The 15,934-nt window shown below is 42.6% G+C and overlaps 1 protein-coding gene and 1 long non-coding RNA gene across 11 annotated transcripts in view; one reads left to right on the plus strand and one right to left on the minus strand.

The window, feature by feature from the left end:
• Nucleotides 1-2,366: 2,366 nt before the first annotated feature.
• LOC114853253 (uncharacterized) lies at nucleotides 2,367-14,583 on the minus strand. Of its 8 annotated transcripts, XR_008694459.1 has the most exons (6): nucleotides 14,471-14,583; nucleotides 14,302-14,392; nucleotides 13,387-14,112; nucleotides 12,982-13,293; nucleotides 10,695-10,862; nucleotides 2,367-9,765 (listed from the first exon to the last, which is right to left on the minus strand). It is a non-coding gene; the product is annotated as an uncharacterized LOC114853253 (long non-coding RNA). The 8 variants fall into 8 exon arrangements; XR_008694462.1 differs by lacking the exon at nucleotides 13,387-14,112; XR_008694457.1 differs by having other exon boundaries at nucleotides 13,387-14,392.
• The window catches only part of LOC114853252 (uncharacterized), an 89,871-nt gene continuing 86,924 nt past the window's right edge, over nucleotides 12,988-15,934 (plus strand). For all 3 annotated transcript variants that reach the window (XM_055508044.1, XM_029146408.3, XM_029146407.3), the window contains exons 1-2: nucleotides 12,988-14,592; nucleotides 15,380-15,573. In XM_055508044.1, coding sequence (XP_055364019.1) covers nucleotides 12,988-14,592; nucleotides 15,380-15,573 — 1,799 coding nt within the window. The remainder of the gene's footprint in view (nucleotides 14,593-15,379; nucleotides 15,574-15,934) is intronic.

Genomic DNA, 15,934 nt, shown 5'->3' on the forward strand with positions numbered 1-15,934 from the left:
TGAGCTGCTTTCTCACCTGGGCTTTTGTGAGGGGCAGTGTGAGGGATGTAGGGGGGAGGGGGCTGAGGGATGTGCAGTCAGGCAGGTAGGCAATTAGATTTGGATTCTGAAAACTATTCCAGATATGTGTGGTAGAGGTGGGCGATACTGCAAACTTTGGAGTTGATCCGATACCAAGTAAGTACTGTACCAGTATCGCCGATATTGATACCAATACTGATACTTTTTGACAATTAATGCATTATCAAATATAAATACAATTTCATGACTTTTAGGTGTTTTGTTTTAAATGTATTCATTAAATAAAGCCCAAAGTTCAACAGTAAATATAAATATATAATATAAATTGGTGGTGTTGCCACTGTACAGTATTTAACACCCTTTCAGCAGATTGCACAGGTTGCTATTGTTTTGTTTTTGGCTTGAAAAAATAACCATACGGTGGGGGGGTATTGGTGTGTGTTGGCTTCGCTCTGGCATACGCCGCTTACTGTACACACAGGCATTTAGAGATGCAGACAGACAAGATAGTTAGGTCGCGTCTTTGAAAAAAAAATTTAAAAGTAAAAAGTCAGCCTAAGTGTCGATATTGTTGTTGGGGTATCGATCGATATTATCGATACCAACGTTAGGATTGAACCGCCCACCCCTAATGTCTGGTAGTTTAAAATGTGGTGATTCCATTTTCTTACTGTTGTTATAGTAACTGTGACATGTTTACAGTTTCTTTCTGCCTTTGCTGTTTGTGAGACAAAATTTACCCATTGTGAGACTATTAAAGGCTTTCTTTTTCTTTTTCTTTACACTGTGATTTCATCTGCCCGTCATCATCCTGCTGGCTAGTTCTTTCTTGTCTGAAGTTTTTCAAGTGAATGTTGTGTACAGTGTAGTTGAATTAACTGGTAATGCATACTCTTGGATTTGTAAACAAAACAAACTAGTTTAGGCCTGGCTTCTTACACAAGAATAACCACGTCATTACTGTTCACTGGAATTATCTTCCACAGAAGAGAAAGAGAAAGAAGTGCGTAGGAAGATCAAACAGTCTCTCTATAAAACCAGAACTGTTTCCTAGAGGGAAGTGAAGCAGAGGTGTGGCGTCAAGTAAAGTTAATTATATATCTTCTGTGGAATTTGCGAAAGTACTTCTAGCAAAATCGGAGAAACATACATGCCTTACACACCCAGATGAAAATACTGCGCTCATAGATTTACAGTACACTGTTAAAACAAGCAGCAAAGCTTTGGTTATGCTCAAACAAGTGCCAACAAGTATTTGTTTAACATATGGGATAGAGTGATCTGTGTCTCCTTTTGCTCTTATTTTTTTGTCACAGCAGCCAGACGTGATCACTGAAATCTGCAGATCACCCTGTGTGAGTTGAACACTCTCATTGAGTCATACAGTTCACAGTTTTACAGTTTATTTATATATATCCTTTAACTTGTAGTTTAGCACCACATAACCATTTACACTGAGAAAAAGAAATGTTAAATTGTTTACAAATCATCTGAATGTGTCATCTTTCTTCTTGATGGGCCTGTCTGCAAAACAGACTTCATATTGAAGGGGATTAAACATTATCTAGGTTATCAGATTCAGTGTTAACCGATTCCACATGTACTCATAAAGTAAACCAAGATGGTGTTCGTCACCCTACAATCTCCAGTACAAGAGACCAGGTGTTCACACATTAAAGTGGTTAATTTGTTAGCCTGCTTGTGGTATGACAACATAGGTTTCTAACTCAGGCCGAAGCGAGGGAATTCATCCAGCTAATTCACTGCTTTTAATCATGTTCTCCCTGCTTCACACTCAGTAGCACCTGTACAGACCAGAAGACTACAGAAACCAAGGAGTCACAATGAGTTATAGCAGCTTCCTTCTTATATGTAACAGCTGTTAATGTAACAAACAATAAGTCAGCCCTGTAAGTGACGGAACATCATAATAAGAAAATCATTAATCAATCAGTAAATCATATTTACTCTAACAGTTATAGTTTCAGTTTCATTTGAGTTTCTTCATGACTTCTAAAGTAACAAAATCGCTCATTCATACTTCTGAGTTTACAAAATTTTAGAACAAAGTAAAGACAAGTAATGCAACGTAAAAGAAAGGTGAAACAAGTTTTAAGATAGAGGGAACTCAAGAAAAAAGAAGTACTCAAATAAGCAGAGAAATCGGAATGTTTAAACAGTAAAAATAAATGCATAGATTAATAAGGCTTTATGCTACCATATGTGGTTCTTTAAAATGCTGTAACAAATGAAATGTTACAGCATATATTGAATGGTCTTGTTTGTCAAGGACTGTCAGAGAGGCAGGGAACGAAGGATCCAAACATACAGCTTGGAGACGGGGCTTAAATAAAATGTTCTTTAATTTCAGTAGGTCCAAAAACGTCAATTTACGCCGGTCTTAATGAGTTAGGGGCAGTGGGGGGAGAGACAGGGACAGGAAGTGGAGTGCAAACCAGAACACAAAAGAAGAAAGCTGAAAAAACTAAACACCAGGAAAAAGAACTTGAATCAATCAAGGTAATTAGGCAAATAGTGGCAGGAAAGTGGATCTTGATCAAAGGAGATTGGAATCCTTTAGTTAACCGAAACGATCTATTGCCTTATGGAAATGCTGACCTGAAGGCATGACTACAAAGTTTTTATGACAGATATAAATCTCAGTGTCCCCAGAGAACACACTGGGCAAAAATTAATTTCACATGCCAAAAAGAGAATGAAAATGTTGAATACTTTGACAATAGAATACCTGCTGTTTGAAGTTCATAGTGGTCTTCAACCTAACAATGACCAAATTGGGCCTTACAATCAGCAACAAAAATGCTGTCTACCAGAGATCTAAGATTGGACTTGAAGAAAAAGGTAGAAAAGAGTCTAGTATACCTGCCCAACTGCACATTGAACACATTTTTGGACCATGCAAGGCATGCTAAAAGACTCATGAAAAACAAAGACAAAGTAAAAGCGACAGCGTTTGTTGCAGACAATGAAGAATGTTATTGGCAAGATAACAGAGAGCAGAGAGGACGTGGCAGAGAAAGGTTTAGAAGACGTGGTGGATGACCATTTAGGTGTGGACGAGATAGAAACTCTAGAGAAATAAGAATGTTTGTTGGCAATGTGGGGAGACAGGACATTGGGCACGTGACTGCAAATGTGACACACGACTAACCCACCAAATAGAGAAAGAAGAGACAGATTGGAATGATGAACTCACTGAAGAACAATTAAAAATAAATTTGGCAGAAAGACTGTTTCACATGCATGACTACCCTCAAGTCACTTTAACCGTCCTTGGTAAAAAAAGAGAAGTTTTTAGTGGACACTGGAGCCATTAAGACAGTGTTAAACGGCATTTGAGTCAAACAACATTTAGGCAAAAGTGAAGTTATGGTGCAATCAGCAAACAGAGACATTGACATGGCAGTAACAGAAGCCTTTGCCTTGATTGATCCAGTTACAGGAACTAAGGCTATTGTACATGATTTATATAGCCCATCTTCTCCAGTAAAATTATTGGGGAGAGACGCAATTCCCAAACTGAAGTTGACTATAGTCCCTATAGAAGGGAGACTGATCATTGAACGTATCAGACAAACACATAATTTTGTACTATATGAGAGGGGAGAACCCTGTTACTGGTACAGCCTTGACCTAAAGAATGAACCCACAGAAACGTAATGAAATAGCGAGAATGACAAAAAGTAGAGTCTATAGTGGACATTATCAGGACCCAGAGAATTTACATTGCAGTACATACAGATATGACCATGTATCAGGCTAAACAGTTGCAAGAAAAAGTAGGACCATTTTTGAAAATAAAATGTTTGTGCTGGAAGACAAACGTGGCCTTTTTGACATGTGAACTGAACCAGAAACAGGAAGGAGTCTACTGTAACAGAAATGTGCCTCATGTTTCTTTGAGCAAAGGTTCAAACCTGGAATGATGTGGGCTATGCCGCAGATGAGGTTGTTAACAGAGCGCATGACTGGCAACCACAGCAAAACAATACAGCCCTACAACAGGCTGGAAGAGGATAGCTCTGAACTGGACAACCCAGACTGTGCCCACAGCCTGTCAGGTCTTGGTAGAGATCGGACCCGCATGCACTGCGAAACGCAGCAGACAGAGGAAGTAATTAAAAGGGCTTTAATGCGGGAATTGTAGTCTCAAAACAGTCCGGGTTATACACTTGAAAACATGAAGACATAGGCACAGAAGGAGCAGGCTAGGTCACTTCCAGAGGACAGGCACGGGTCGAATAACAGAAATCACAGTGTACAATACCAGGTCAGGATCAGGCGAGAATCAGAAGTCAAAAAATACGGAGCAGGGTCAAACACGAGCTAAGCTGTCAATAGAATGCTGGAAAGTGACGGTAGGAGTACAACGATCTGGCGGAGAACTAAGGAAACAGGTGGTGTTTAAATGTCCTGGTGAGTAATGACAGATGAGACACAGATGCGTAACTGAAAACCAGAAGTAAAGCAGGAACTGCTGTGGCGTGACGAGAAACGTAAGTGCTTACAAAATAAAACCGGAAATAAAAAGGTAGCGAGGACAGAATGATGCAACAAAACCGGAACTACTGCGCTAAAACAGGAAGTGGACGTAGAGCTCTGACACAGCCGACCTTAGAGGAAAGCCCTATATATCAGAATTATGTTATGTTGACCTTGAGGTGAATCAAGATGAATTACAACAGATCCCTTCACATTTATGGAAAAGAGATGATGCAGATGTACAGTTACTAGACTATACATTGGTTCACTTCATTAGCACACACACATGAATTCAGATAACAAAACAATGGTTTGTCTTATACAATGCAATGTCTTATACAAATGTAACACTTAATACATGCCCCCAATGAATAGCAGAACTTTATATATCACAAGATAACACCAGGTGCTCACGCAGGTGTGGTGGAAATTTCCCCATAAAGAAGCAGATGAGAAAGTTGTCTTTTGTGTAATTTATTATAAAAATAAAAGGAAAATAAAAATAATGGGGAAAGCAAACAAAAGCATGGATGTTGATCTTGCACATCAACAAACCAAAAACAAGCTGGGGAGATCAGTGCACACACCACGAAAGTGTGATGCAAAGAGCCCACGATCCTCAAGTTGCTTCTGCCTTTTAGCTTCTCTGTCCGACTAGGGTGGAATGTCTTTCTAACCCAATCAAATTACATGCACCATCTCCTCCCTGTCGCAGTGTGTGTGAAGATATTTACATTCTCACACCTGCATCACTGACGTCCAACTATCTGTGAGAAAGGAGCACCAATTCTCAACAGACAGAGACACAACTCCTCGACCTTGGGTTTGGGAGCTAGAGTTGAGAGTCTATCAGGCAGAGACAACCATTGAACAAACTAGGTGAAATGTCAAATGCATACAGTAAGACAAAACATAAGATATTAATTGCAGAACATATATAATAACTGCATAGAAATAAGGAAGAAACAATTTTCCCCATAACACTCCCCCCTTTTGATTACACATTAATCAAACACTAAAAGAAAAAAAATTGTCAACATCGCATTCTGTAATAATAAAAAGACCCTTGCAAATGAAACAATGAGAGTATTAACTCATCAAGATCTAAAATACACCTTCACATTAGATGCAAGTAACTTAGGGACAAAAGGTTGGGAGCTGTTTTTGGTGGGTAGTTATACAAGAATAACCTCTGTATTGGCATGTGAAGAAAATAAGCCAATAGTCATATTTGTATCAGATTATATTTTGTGATCCGATAGCCTAAGACCATCGTCAAAGTCATTAAGTGAGTTAGAGTTGGGGTTTTTGAACATAGTGCATTGTGTCATTTGATATGAGAGTGTTGCTGAGGTCACACGCATGATGAGACCTCTAACCAGTGGGATAACGCAAAAACCAGACAAGACAATCAAAGCTATCTCAATGATAAAGGAAACAGCTGCGGACATGAGAACAGATTTCCATTTTCCAGACATTTCGTCTAGCCAATTCCAAGGGAAAGAACCTATACCAGAGTTAGCTGAGACTCTGAAGGCCGTGGAGCGCCTTCGCCACAATACCATTAGAATCAGTGTTATTCAGGATGTAAGTACAACATGCCTCTCCAAACATAACACAAACGCCTCTTTTCTCTGCTAACAACGTGTCTACGGCCATTCAACTGTAATGTAATAAAGACAATTAATGTATGATAGCCATAGGTTTCCGGTGGGGTTCTGTTTTATATAATCCTAAGATAGATTTCATGCTTTCGGATCTTTAATTGTACATTTGCGTCTAAAGCGAATAGGAGATTCAGGGATTTAACCAGAATGACGATGCGTTTTGTCTCATAACCTCTAGTCACTGCTATAATTACTTTTTATCCTTCATCTACAGATGACAAAGTGATTGTGAGCAAATTAAACACCAAATCAACTTTAGGATATTTAAACCCAGTGTTGTGAATTATGTAAAATTTTCTCATTCAAAAGTAGTGTGTAAAGTTACATAGAAACATCATATGATAAAGGCAACAATCCAAGTAACATAAGATGAAGTCTAACAAAACAAGGTTACAACTGATGTCTCGTAACAATCTGCTTCATCCTGTTGAGTTGAGTGTGTTAGATTGTTTCCAACCTGTGTGTTAATGTATTGACAGTTTGTTGGGGTTCTTCAGGTTGTGATCAGCTCATCACAGAGACACTTGGGATTTGTTATCACTGCCAGGTTTCCTTCCAATGTCGTCTGAGTCACTGTCACTCCCGTGATGTGAAGAGTCTACACGTCGTCCAGCGTCGGCAACTCAAGGCTGCTCGTGTGTGTGTTTTCTCAGGAGCGTGTGCGTAAATGTATGGTCTGATAGTGTGATTCACCGGCGCAGCTTAAGGCGGCACTTGGCTCACACCTTTAGCTGAACGGTCAACGCAGCCTCGCCTCAGTGCGTGTGTGAGCACAGCGAGGGTCGTCCTTCTCAGTTCTTTTAGTTAGTGGTGGTTTTCTCCGTGGGATGTAAATGGAGGGTCGTCTGTTGGATCCGGGAAACTTCCTGCAGTAGATGGAGTGGATCCAAGTTGCTCTCTCTTTGACCTTCACAGTCGTGTGGGTCGTCAGAAGGACGTGGAAGGGGCCTCGCCACCGTTTGGAGTTCCAGTGCTTCCTCCTGAACTCCTTAACGATCGCCCAGTCCCCTGGTTGGATGGTGTAATGGTCCTGTCGCCTGTTTTCATCTGTTGGGAAATCTGAATTGTGGGGAAAAAGTGTTTGGGCAGCACAGTTTGCCATCAGGCCCAAACCAGACTCCATGGCTACTGGTGGAACCATTCGTCAGCCAGAGTCTGCGTTCCTGTGAGGTAGAAAATGTTTAAAGCACAGGGAGAGAGAGAGAGATGAGGAAGGAGAGGTAGAGAGGAAACGAGGAGAGGGAGGGGTTGTTGGGCAGCAACCTTCGCAGCAGCGTCTGCAGCTGCATGTCGGTAGAAATAAAATTGTTACTGAAGGTGTAAGTCGGACAGTTAAAAACAGCATTAGCTGTAGGCAGCAGGACAGCGTCCAGCAAAGCGGGAACCTATTCACGATGAGAGAGAGATAGGTTCGCAATTAGACTTCAAAAGCTTCCTATGCTTCCACAGAGCATATGTGGAGTCTGTGTAGATGGTAACAGACTTTTAGTTAACCAGCTTTAGTCAACGCGATAAACTCTGCAGCCTGAGTAGAGTAGTGTCTTAGCAAAGCACTAGACTTCAAGACGGCCTCTTGATAGTAACGTTCAGCATGTTGAGCAAGGTGGTGTTGTATCTAAGCCATTGAGCTGTAGAAAGATGTGATGTTTTTCAAAAGAATCAAAGACACAGTATGAGGACAATAGAACAGAAGTCGTACAATCTGATTTCTCATCCACTGTTTGAGTGAAAGGTCGCGTAGGGTCAGATCAGGAAGACCCAAAGTAGGAGCCTAAAGAGCAAGCATGAGGTCAGTGAACGTTGTTCAATCTCTGACATCCACGTGAGACAAGAAGTGGACGATGAAGACGTCTGCATCAGAACCCCGAGTGGGGCCTCAAAGACAGTAAAGTTAGGAATGAAGTTCCTATGACAAGAACAAAAACCTAGAAAAGATAAGCTGTTTATATGTGCACGGTTTTGGCAGGTTTCAAATTGCTTCAACTCTGTAATTACAGCTGATGGCAAATCCATCTCACCCAACAATGACCCAGAAAATAACCTTAGTCTGAACAAACTGTAATTTAGTTAGGCTCTCTTTGTGGCCTGTAGCATCCAATGTTTCAGTAGCTTAGTGGTGTCTGCAGTAACACCATCTATGACTTCTTTTAAGAGGGTGTTGTTGTTTACATGGTCTGTGGTCAGATTTAGGTGTGATGACCACTGGTTCACATCCTCTGATCAAACCTACATCATATCTGTGTGTGAGTCACAGGGAAGCAGGGGCTTCCTGTAAGGCTGAGTGTTGGCTCAGAGCATCCTCTGATAAAATAAAAATAAAAACAAAAACAAAAGCATGTATTGTGGGTAAATACGTCACATGAGGTCAGACGTTGTTCACCAGTCTCCACCCCGTTGACATCTGTTCACAAAAGGATCCACGTCCTGTCATCTGTCTCCATCATGTTTTCACAGAGGGACGTGTGGAACTGTAGAATAAAAATAAAAATCGTTTTGTTCGTTAGTAAAAGAAATCGCAAGCGCAGACCTGTGTTCATCCCAGAAGAGGAAAGTTGAGGTCAGTTTGTCAGTGTGTGTGTGAAATCATAACTCTTCAAACCTCTCATCAGGACCAGAAGACACATGTGCTGTACAGGACAGGTCAGATGCGTCTCTAGAGGTCGTATCACATGGAAACAAGCTGTGATGCAGCCTGTGTGAGGGCCTCAGTTACAGCCCCCCCTCCACAGCCACTGATAAGAGTACAGCTGAGCTGAAGTTAACAGCAACAAAAGAGGGATTATTTGGAATGTCTGTAGATGTAACCTGCACCCCGTCTGGAGTGGAAATCAATCAAATACCTAAACTACACATGAGATCTCTTCCTAAAAATTTAACTGGGCATAAGTTTGAAAGCAACAATAAATCTTTGTGTCTTGCTGTCAGATGTTGCACAAGACGGTGAAAGAATAAGTTTTTCCTTTTATAGTCTGGTACGTACAGTAATTATTATTACTTCTCTCTAATAGTCGTCTTCCCTTTAATAGTCTTTTTCAGTCAGTTTCAGTCTTCCTATAGTCTGTTTTTTTTTCTACAGTCTGTTTTGTTTTCTACAGTCTGGCCAGACAAACTTATATTGTGCACAAATCTTTTTAGAAACATGGATTTTATTACTGAATTTGTTGCAAATTGAAATAGTTTAAACCCATCAGACTGTAAAGTCATGCAGCAGTTGTCATTTAGCTGTTTGTCATCATTTTAAAATCACTCTGGGATGTTTTGAGCAAAAAGCGATTCTTCATTGCAAGCAGATAAGCATGAACATGAATTTGAGCGTGTATCAGCCCTAAGGGTGTTTCTTCATTGCGTGTATGAATGTTTGCGTGTGTGTTTGCGGTACTGTTTTCTACGTCACGTGAAAAAGGAACCGTCACCTTCCTCCTTCCCCAACCATCAGTCTGATGTGAGCGCCAGTGGGTGGAGCCTGACGTAGATGGGACAGTTGTTCCTCGATGACAGACCTTTCCTGGATCCTCGAATGCAGCTCTTTTGGGCCGATCACGTCTGAAGCCTCTCCTGTTGTTTCAACCAGTATCTGTGACAGGGCACGTCTTCTCACTCTGCTGTTGCTCTGTCCTTGTTTTCCTTTGCTGATTGTCATAAGCAGGTGTCTGTGTCTGTGTGTATCTAATTTTTCTTTTAAGATGCATATGTCTTTTACACAAGTGATTCTCCTTTTGAACCCATAACCAGTTTCCCACTCATGGAAACATGAAACGCACTAATAACCATATTATTATTTATTTTGTAATGCTGCAGTCTGGTGGTGGAGACTTAGATCGCCCCGAACCCATCTTTCAGAGTCCCGGCGGTTTTCTGCCTTAGACTTTTTTGTGTTCCGGCCGGAACCTTTTTTCGAAATTTCTCTTCCACGGACGTCTCCGTAGAAAGGGAACCGCTCAGATCAGCGACAGGGTTCTCGGAAGTGCTCCCTCACCGTCAGGCCCCTCTAAGACCCGGGTCCCTCGTATCTCAAAAACACTTCCCCCTGCAAACGCGCTCCGTATTTCAGAAGCCATCTTTTATTTCTTGTCCACTCCCTTTGGACTGCGCTCAGATCTGCACACTGGTCTGTATCCTCAGTACAGACGAAAGCTCGGTTCCACGAGCCAACCCTTAGCAACCACCGTCTCGGCCACCAGGGCAGACTTTGACCTAATTAATTTTTACCCGAATATTAAATTTAAAATAAAAAAGTTTTTGTTTGTTCCTAATTATTATATTTTGGATGTTTTCAGCCAAATAGTCGTTTTAGAAATATTATCTCTAGTCCTAATTATATTTTCTTTTGTCGTCGTTTCTTTTAGTCTAGTTGGGGAGGTTTTAGAATTAATTGTTATTTGCCTTACTTTGCCTAAACCAAATGATCAGAGCCAAGTAAACCCGAATACCTGAAACCAATTTCAAACCTTTTTGTTTTTTTTTTCTCTTCGATAAGTCGCAACAAAATGGAATCTCTCTCACCGGGCCGAATAAAGGTTGGATTTTGAGTTCGTTGGATCTCGTCAGAGGCGATCCAGACGGGTGAGCAGTCCTCCCACTCAGAACAGCTGTAGAGGTTTGGAGGACCATCGTCCCTGATCACGCCATCCAGACGACCTGCCGCAGGATCCTGTTCGTAGACGCCAATTTCTGTGGTGGAAATTTTCCATAAAGAAGCAGGTGAGAGAGTTGTCCTTTTGTGAAATTTATTGAAATAATAAAGAAAATAAAAATAATGGGGAAAGCAAATCCAGCCAAGCCAGCTGGGGAGATCAGAACATACCACTGAGGTATAATGCTGAGAGATCACCCCGTTCTGAGGTTGTCTCTGCCTTTTAACCTTTCTCCCGGGACCTGGTGGTATCTCCTTATAACACTGTGGTGAAGATTTTTACATTACACAGGGAATACCCAAGGTTTACAGTCTTGGGTCTGGTGAGGCATCAGAGCCCAGGGGTAAAAGGCAGACTCAGGCCATGAACAATCGGTCACCTTGAGAGGGAGATAGATTGTCTAAGAATATTCAGTTCTGGGTCTAATCAACAAGTACAGAATGCATGGTCACTATACAGAGTCAGAAATAAACACAAGAAGCATTAAAGTAAAATTTTTCCTTTACACTAAGACTTGCCATGGCAACAAGGCTAACTAAGGGGGCGTGCGTGGCCCCCTCCCGACCACCACCAGAAAACGGGGAAGGGATAAAACCCCAAAAGTCCAAAACTAACACATGGCATGGCAACAAGGCTAATTAAGGCATGGCATGGCAACAAGGTTAATGAAGACATGGCATGGCGACAAGGTTAACTTAACTGGCATGAACGATGAACTATAGATGGACCAACCTGACATGGACAGCATGGTGCAACAGTGAAACAAGGACAGAGTGACGTATGACAATGACCCAGCACACAGTGCTGTGCTGCAGGAGTCTTTGAAGGGATCCAGAGGGGAAGTGCAGGTGTGGCAAGTTGAACTGATTACTGTGTCTATAGAGGGAAGGAGTGGGAATGGTCCAGAGCTGAGGCGTGGCATAGTGAGGGAGAAGGCGTAGTCCAGGGTGAAAAAAAACCCAACAAAATGGCTGGCAGAGCCAGCCCAGGATCCTGACACCTGTGCTTTAGGCTGTGGATCTCTGAGTTATACCACAGAGCTAACCTCCTCTGATTCCCTGTCTTCTTCTTCAGAGGAGCCACTGTGTCTAACATTGTACGTAGAGAAGCTGCAGCATCATCTACAAGACAGTCAACCTGTTCATAAGGATTAAGGTGACTGTTCTCTGTGTATCTACAAGACATTGAGAGACTGTGGTCTCTAAAACAACATGCTACTATTCTGAAACATTGTGTGTTATTTTGATAACAAATTAAAATGGTTTTGCATGGTTTTATCTTTTCATTATGGAAAAACAATTGTTTGGCTTGTCAATAATCATAAACGCACAAACTTGTTTAAACTACAAAAGACTTAGGGGGTCAACTGTTACATTGGAGCAAACTGGGACTAGGCCACACTCTATGAAAAGGGAGGGAAAAGGCTACTAATTGGCCTACTGATGAGGAAGTCAGTGAGTGGAGTGAAGAGGGAGGACGCAAATAAACGAGCTGTAGATAGAACTCAGTATGAATGGAATTGAATAAATAAGCACAAATGGAAATACAAACTAAAGGCACTGCTTCAAAGCAGGATCACATATAACTGGAAACACACAGATCGAATGTTGAATTCAACATAGATAACTCAACTAAAAACCACTGCATAGCTAAATAGACCAAAACCTGATCAGTTCCATGTAAGTCTCATTTTCATCTCTAAGTACAAATCTTTGTTTACAAAGTTGCATGGTGCTTGTTATTCAAATATTATACAAATTTTGTGGAAAGCTTTTTGGATAGGTTATAATGATGTTAAATCCAATATTCCATCTCCAGCTGTGTTTGATTTTCAGTAACTGCTCGAATAGGTAAAAAGAGTGGTGATTCACCATATGTTTTTTTTTTATATTTAATATAAAATATTGTGCAGTATAATGCAGCAACCACTACAGTACTAGAAATCATAGATCAACTAGCAGCAGGAAACCGTGTGTACCCAAAAGCACCCAAGGCTTGCGCGAGCATGAGAAGAAAATAGATGAAGGTAAAACTCTATCAATGTGAAAATGGTAGCGTTTAAAAAGCGCATGCACACCCGAATTAACCACAAAAAGGCTTTCAGCGCTGCGCTCCTGTATAGCGCATGCGCGTTACCGGAATACTGCTTCACAGACCGCAATATGGCGAAAATCCCTGGCAGCGGAGACACTGAACAGGAGCCAAAGAGCTGCCCCATGAAGCGCAAGGATGACGAGAAGGAAGATGAAGGTGACATCCAAGAGGTCCAGATCACCGGGGAAGTGGAGAACGAAGAGTCCGATGGCAAAGGCGTGGAGCTGGAACTGGTGTCAGGGAGCGTAGTTTTAGACTACAGTGGTTCGGTCGAGCATACAGGAGCCGTCGTTGTGCGGCGTACGGACCGCGGGGAACAAGCGCGAGAGGCGGACCCCTTTAACAGCAGCATTCCCGCTGGGCTGGATTCTCAACTGGAAGGAGACAGACAGTGGACAGAACGGAACAGGTTAAGCGAGAACACACGCCTGGCCACCCGATATGCAGTGAGGATGTTTAGGGAGTACCTGTGTGAGACAGCTCGAAGCCCAGACTTTGAAACTCTGGACAAGGCTGCACTCTGCGAGGTGCTGCGCTCCTTTTACGGAGAGGCGCGCTCAAAGAGTGGACATTTATACAGCAAGTCGTCTCTTATCAGCATCCGGAGCTCGCTGAATCGGTACCTTAACGAGCCGCCCTACTGTCGCACTTTGGACCTCACCAAAGACCCCGAGCTGCGCAGTGCCAACCTGACGCTTGCCGCAGTCATACGAAGGCTGGAGGAGCAAGGCGCCGGTCCCGTGGTGCAGAAACAAGCAATTACACACTCGGACCTGCGGAAACTCTATGAGTCCTCTGTGTTCAACACCGACACACCATTCGGGCTCCTCAACAAGGTTTGGTTCGAGACCTGTATGTATTTTTGCACTAGAGGCCGCGAGAACCAACGGGAGCTGGAGGATGACTCGTTCGGCCTGGCTGTGGACGAGGACAGGAGGAAGTTTGTCTATTTTAAAAGTCTTGGACCGTACCAGAAGTCCCGCTGCGGCGCCTTGAGCAAAAAGCGTCCGGACGCAGACGAGGACACTTTGCCACGGATGTATGAGACAGGCACAGATCAATGTCCTTACGCCAGCTTTGTTCGGTACATGTCCAAACGGAACCCGCTCTGCAGGGCGTTTTTTCAGCGGCCAAGGGATCATTGCTGCACTAGCGACGTGACGTGGTACGAAAACAAAGCCATTGGTAAGAACCTGTTGGGCATGAGAATGCAGATGTTGTCAAGAGCAGCTAAGCTCTCCAAGACATATACTAATCACTGCATCGGCGTCGTCTCCATAGCAACGCTAAATAGCGTCGTGGGCCCAGCAGCCTCCAGCGACAAAAACACAACAACACTTTGCGTTGCCTCGGAAATCATTAACGACAAAGCGCCGTCCTACCTGCAGCTGGTAATTCCGTATATCAATCGGGTCAATGACGCCGACCTGAAGCCACAGCGGACAGGAGTAGCAGCAACAACAGCAATCACACCTTCAGTAAAAACAACAAAAAGGAGAATTAGCGCCGATGTGAACCAGGGAGCTCCTTACGCTAAGAAGCTGTGCTTACACCCAGGGACACGCGCCGAATTGCCCTTGAAGAAGAAAAAGAGCGACATGACGAGAGCCACTGTGTCACATGTTTATTTATATTCACAGTCAGCCGGATATCCAGTCACTGTGACCACACAGGTAACACAGGACACGTCATTACTCATTTGTTTTGTTTTCCTGTAGTCTAGTTTACTCCCACTGATCGTATCGATTGTTTTCAGAGCAAACATTGGACTGACACAATGTGAAAGCAGCTGAGAAAGCTGTGTCCAAACAAGTTCTAATGTTGCTAATGTGTCTTTTGGGCAAAGGAAAACTTCATGGTTTACCCACTGTTAAGAGCAACAATCATGGAAACAGTGAAGGTGCAACAAAGATTCAACAAAGCATAAAATGGCCTCTTAATTAATGTCAGCAAAGAGTAGCTCATTTAAATACAGGTGTGGGCAATGTAGGGTCTAATACCCAAGCTCAAGAAAGAGAGCTTACGAGAACCTAGGGGACCTTTTTCAAGACTGTCGGTTCACAACATGTTCTTGATGTCTTCCTGCCAAGACACCAGCCACTTCCTTTTGTGCTTGTTAAACAGTGTGTGAGGCAACCTGCAAGAGCTGTAGCTGTCACAGAGCAAAGGCATAACTGTGCACCTGACTATGTCTCATTTTATTTATTAGCTTCCAGTCAGATTCCTGACATCATATATAGCACAATATAAATACAATGTTTCATTATGAAGTCATGTTTCTGAACATCAGTCCAATATGTACCACCCAAAACAGAAGTCTCTAAATGTTCATTAACTGCTCACTTTAGCTATTTGCTACTGACCATGTGTTAGACTGTGGTTTTATCAGGTGGTTTCAGAAATAAATACAAGGTTCATGTTTAGTAAAAATTGTGTGTTTGTGTGCTCTTTGTGTCCCAGGACAGCTGTGACAGGAGTAACAAAACCACATCAGGTCAACAGCTCCCCTTGTCTCCTGTATCTCTTTCTCCAGCCTATGCTGGTATCCCCACACCAGCTCAGCTCAACAAAACCAATGTACCAGTCCACATTGACGTAGGAGGACTCATGTACACCAGTAGCCTGGCTACTCTCACAAAGTACCCTGATTCAAGGTAAGAGACACACACTAACGTCTTACATTACATTAGGATGTGTTTGTGCACTACCCAGGGGTGTGACTTCGGTAAAAGTCCTGTTATTTTATCTTTGAACCGCTTCATGTCTTCCACATAGTGGGTTGCGCACATAGGGGAAGTGAGCTGCATCATCACCGGCGAGTTGCCATAATGACAGCTTCAACGTGAAAGAACATATGCTCATAATACCGCGTGACAACTTTGTTGCGCCTGCTTTTTTTCCGATGATTAAGGGCGCAGCATCTGTAGCCTGGCTGACAAGTGCTGTGAAAATATTAGCTGCTGTCGTTGTATATGTCATGAGCACCAACTCCACAAACTCTATGGTGACGGTCAA

Source organism: Betta splendens, chromosome 4 (assembly GCF_900634795.4).
Source record: "Betta splendens chromosome 4, fBetSpl5.4, whole genome shotgun sequence".
NCBI lineage: Eukaryota > Metazoa > Chordata > Actinopteri > Anabantiformes > Osphronemidae > Betta > Betta splendens.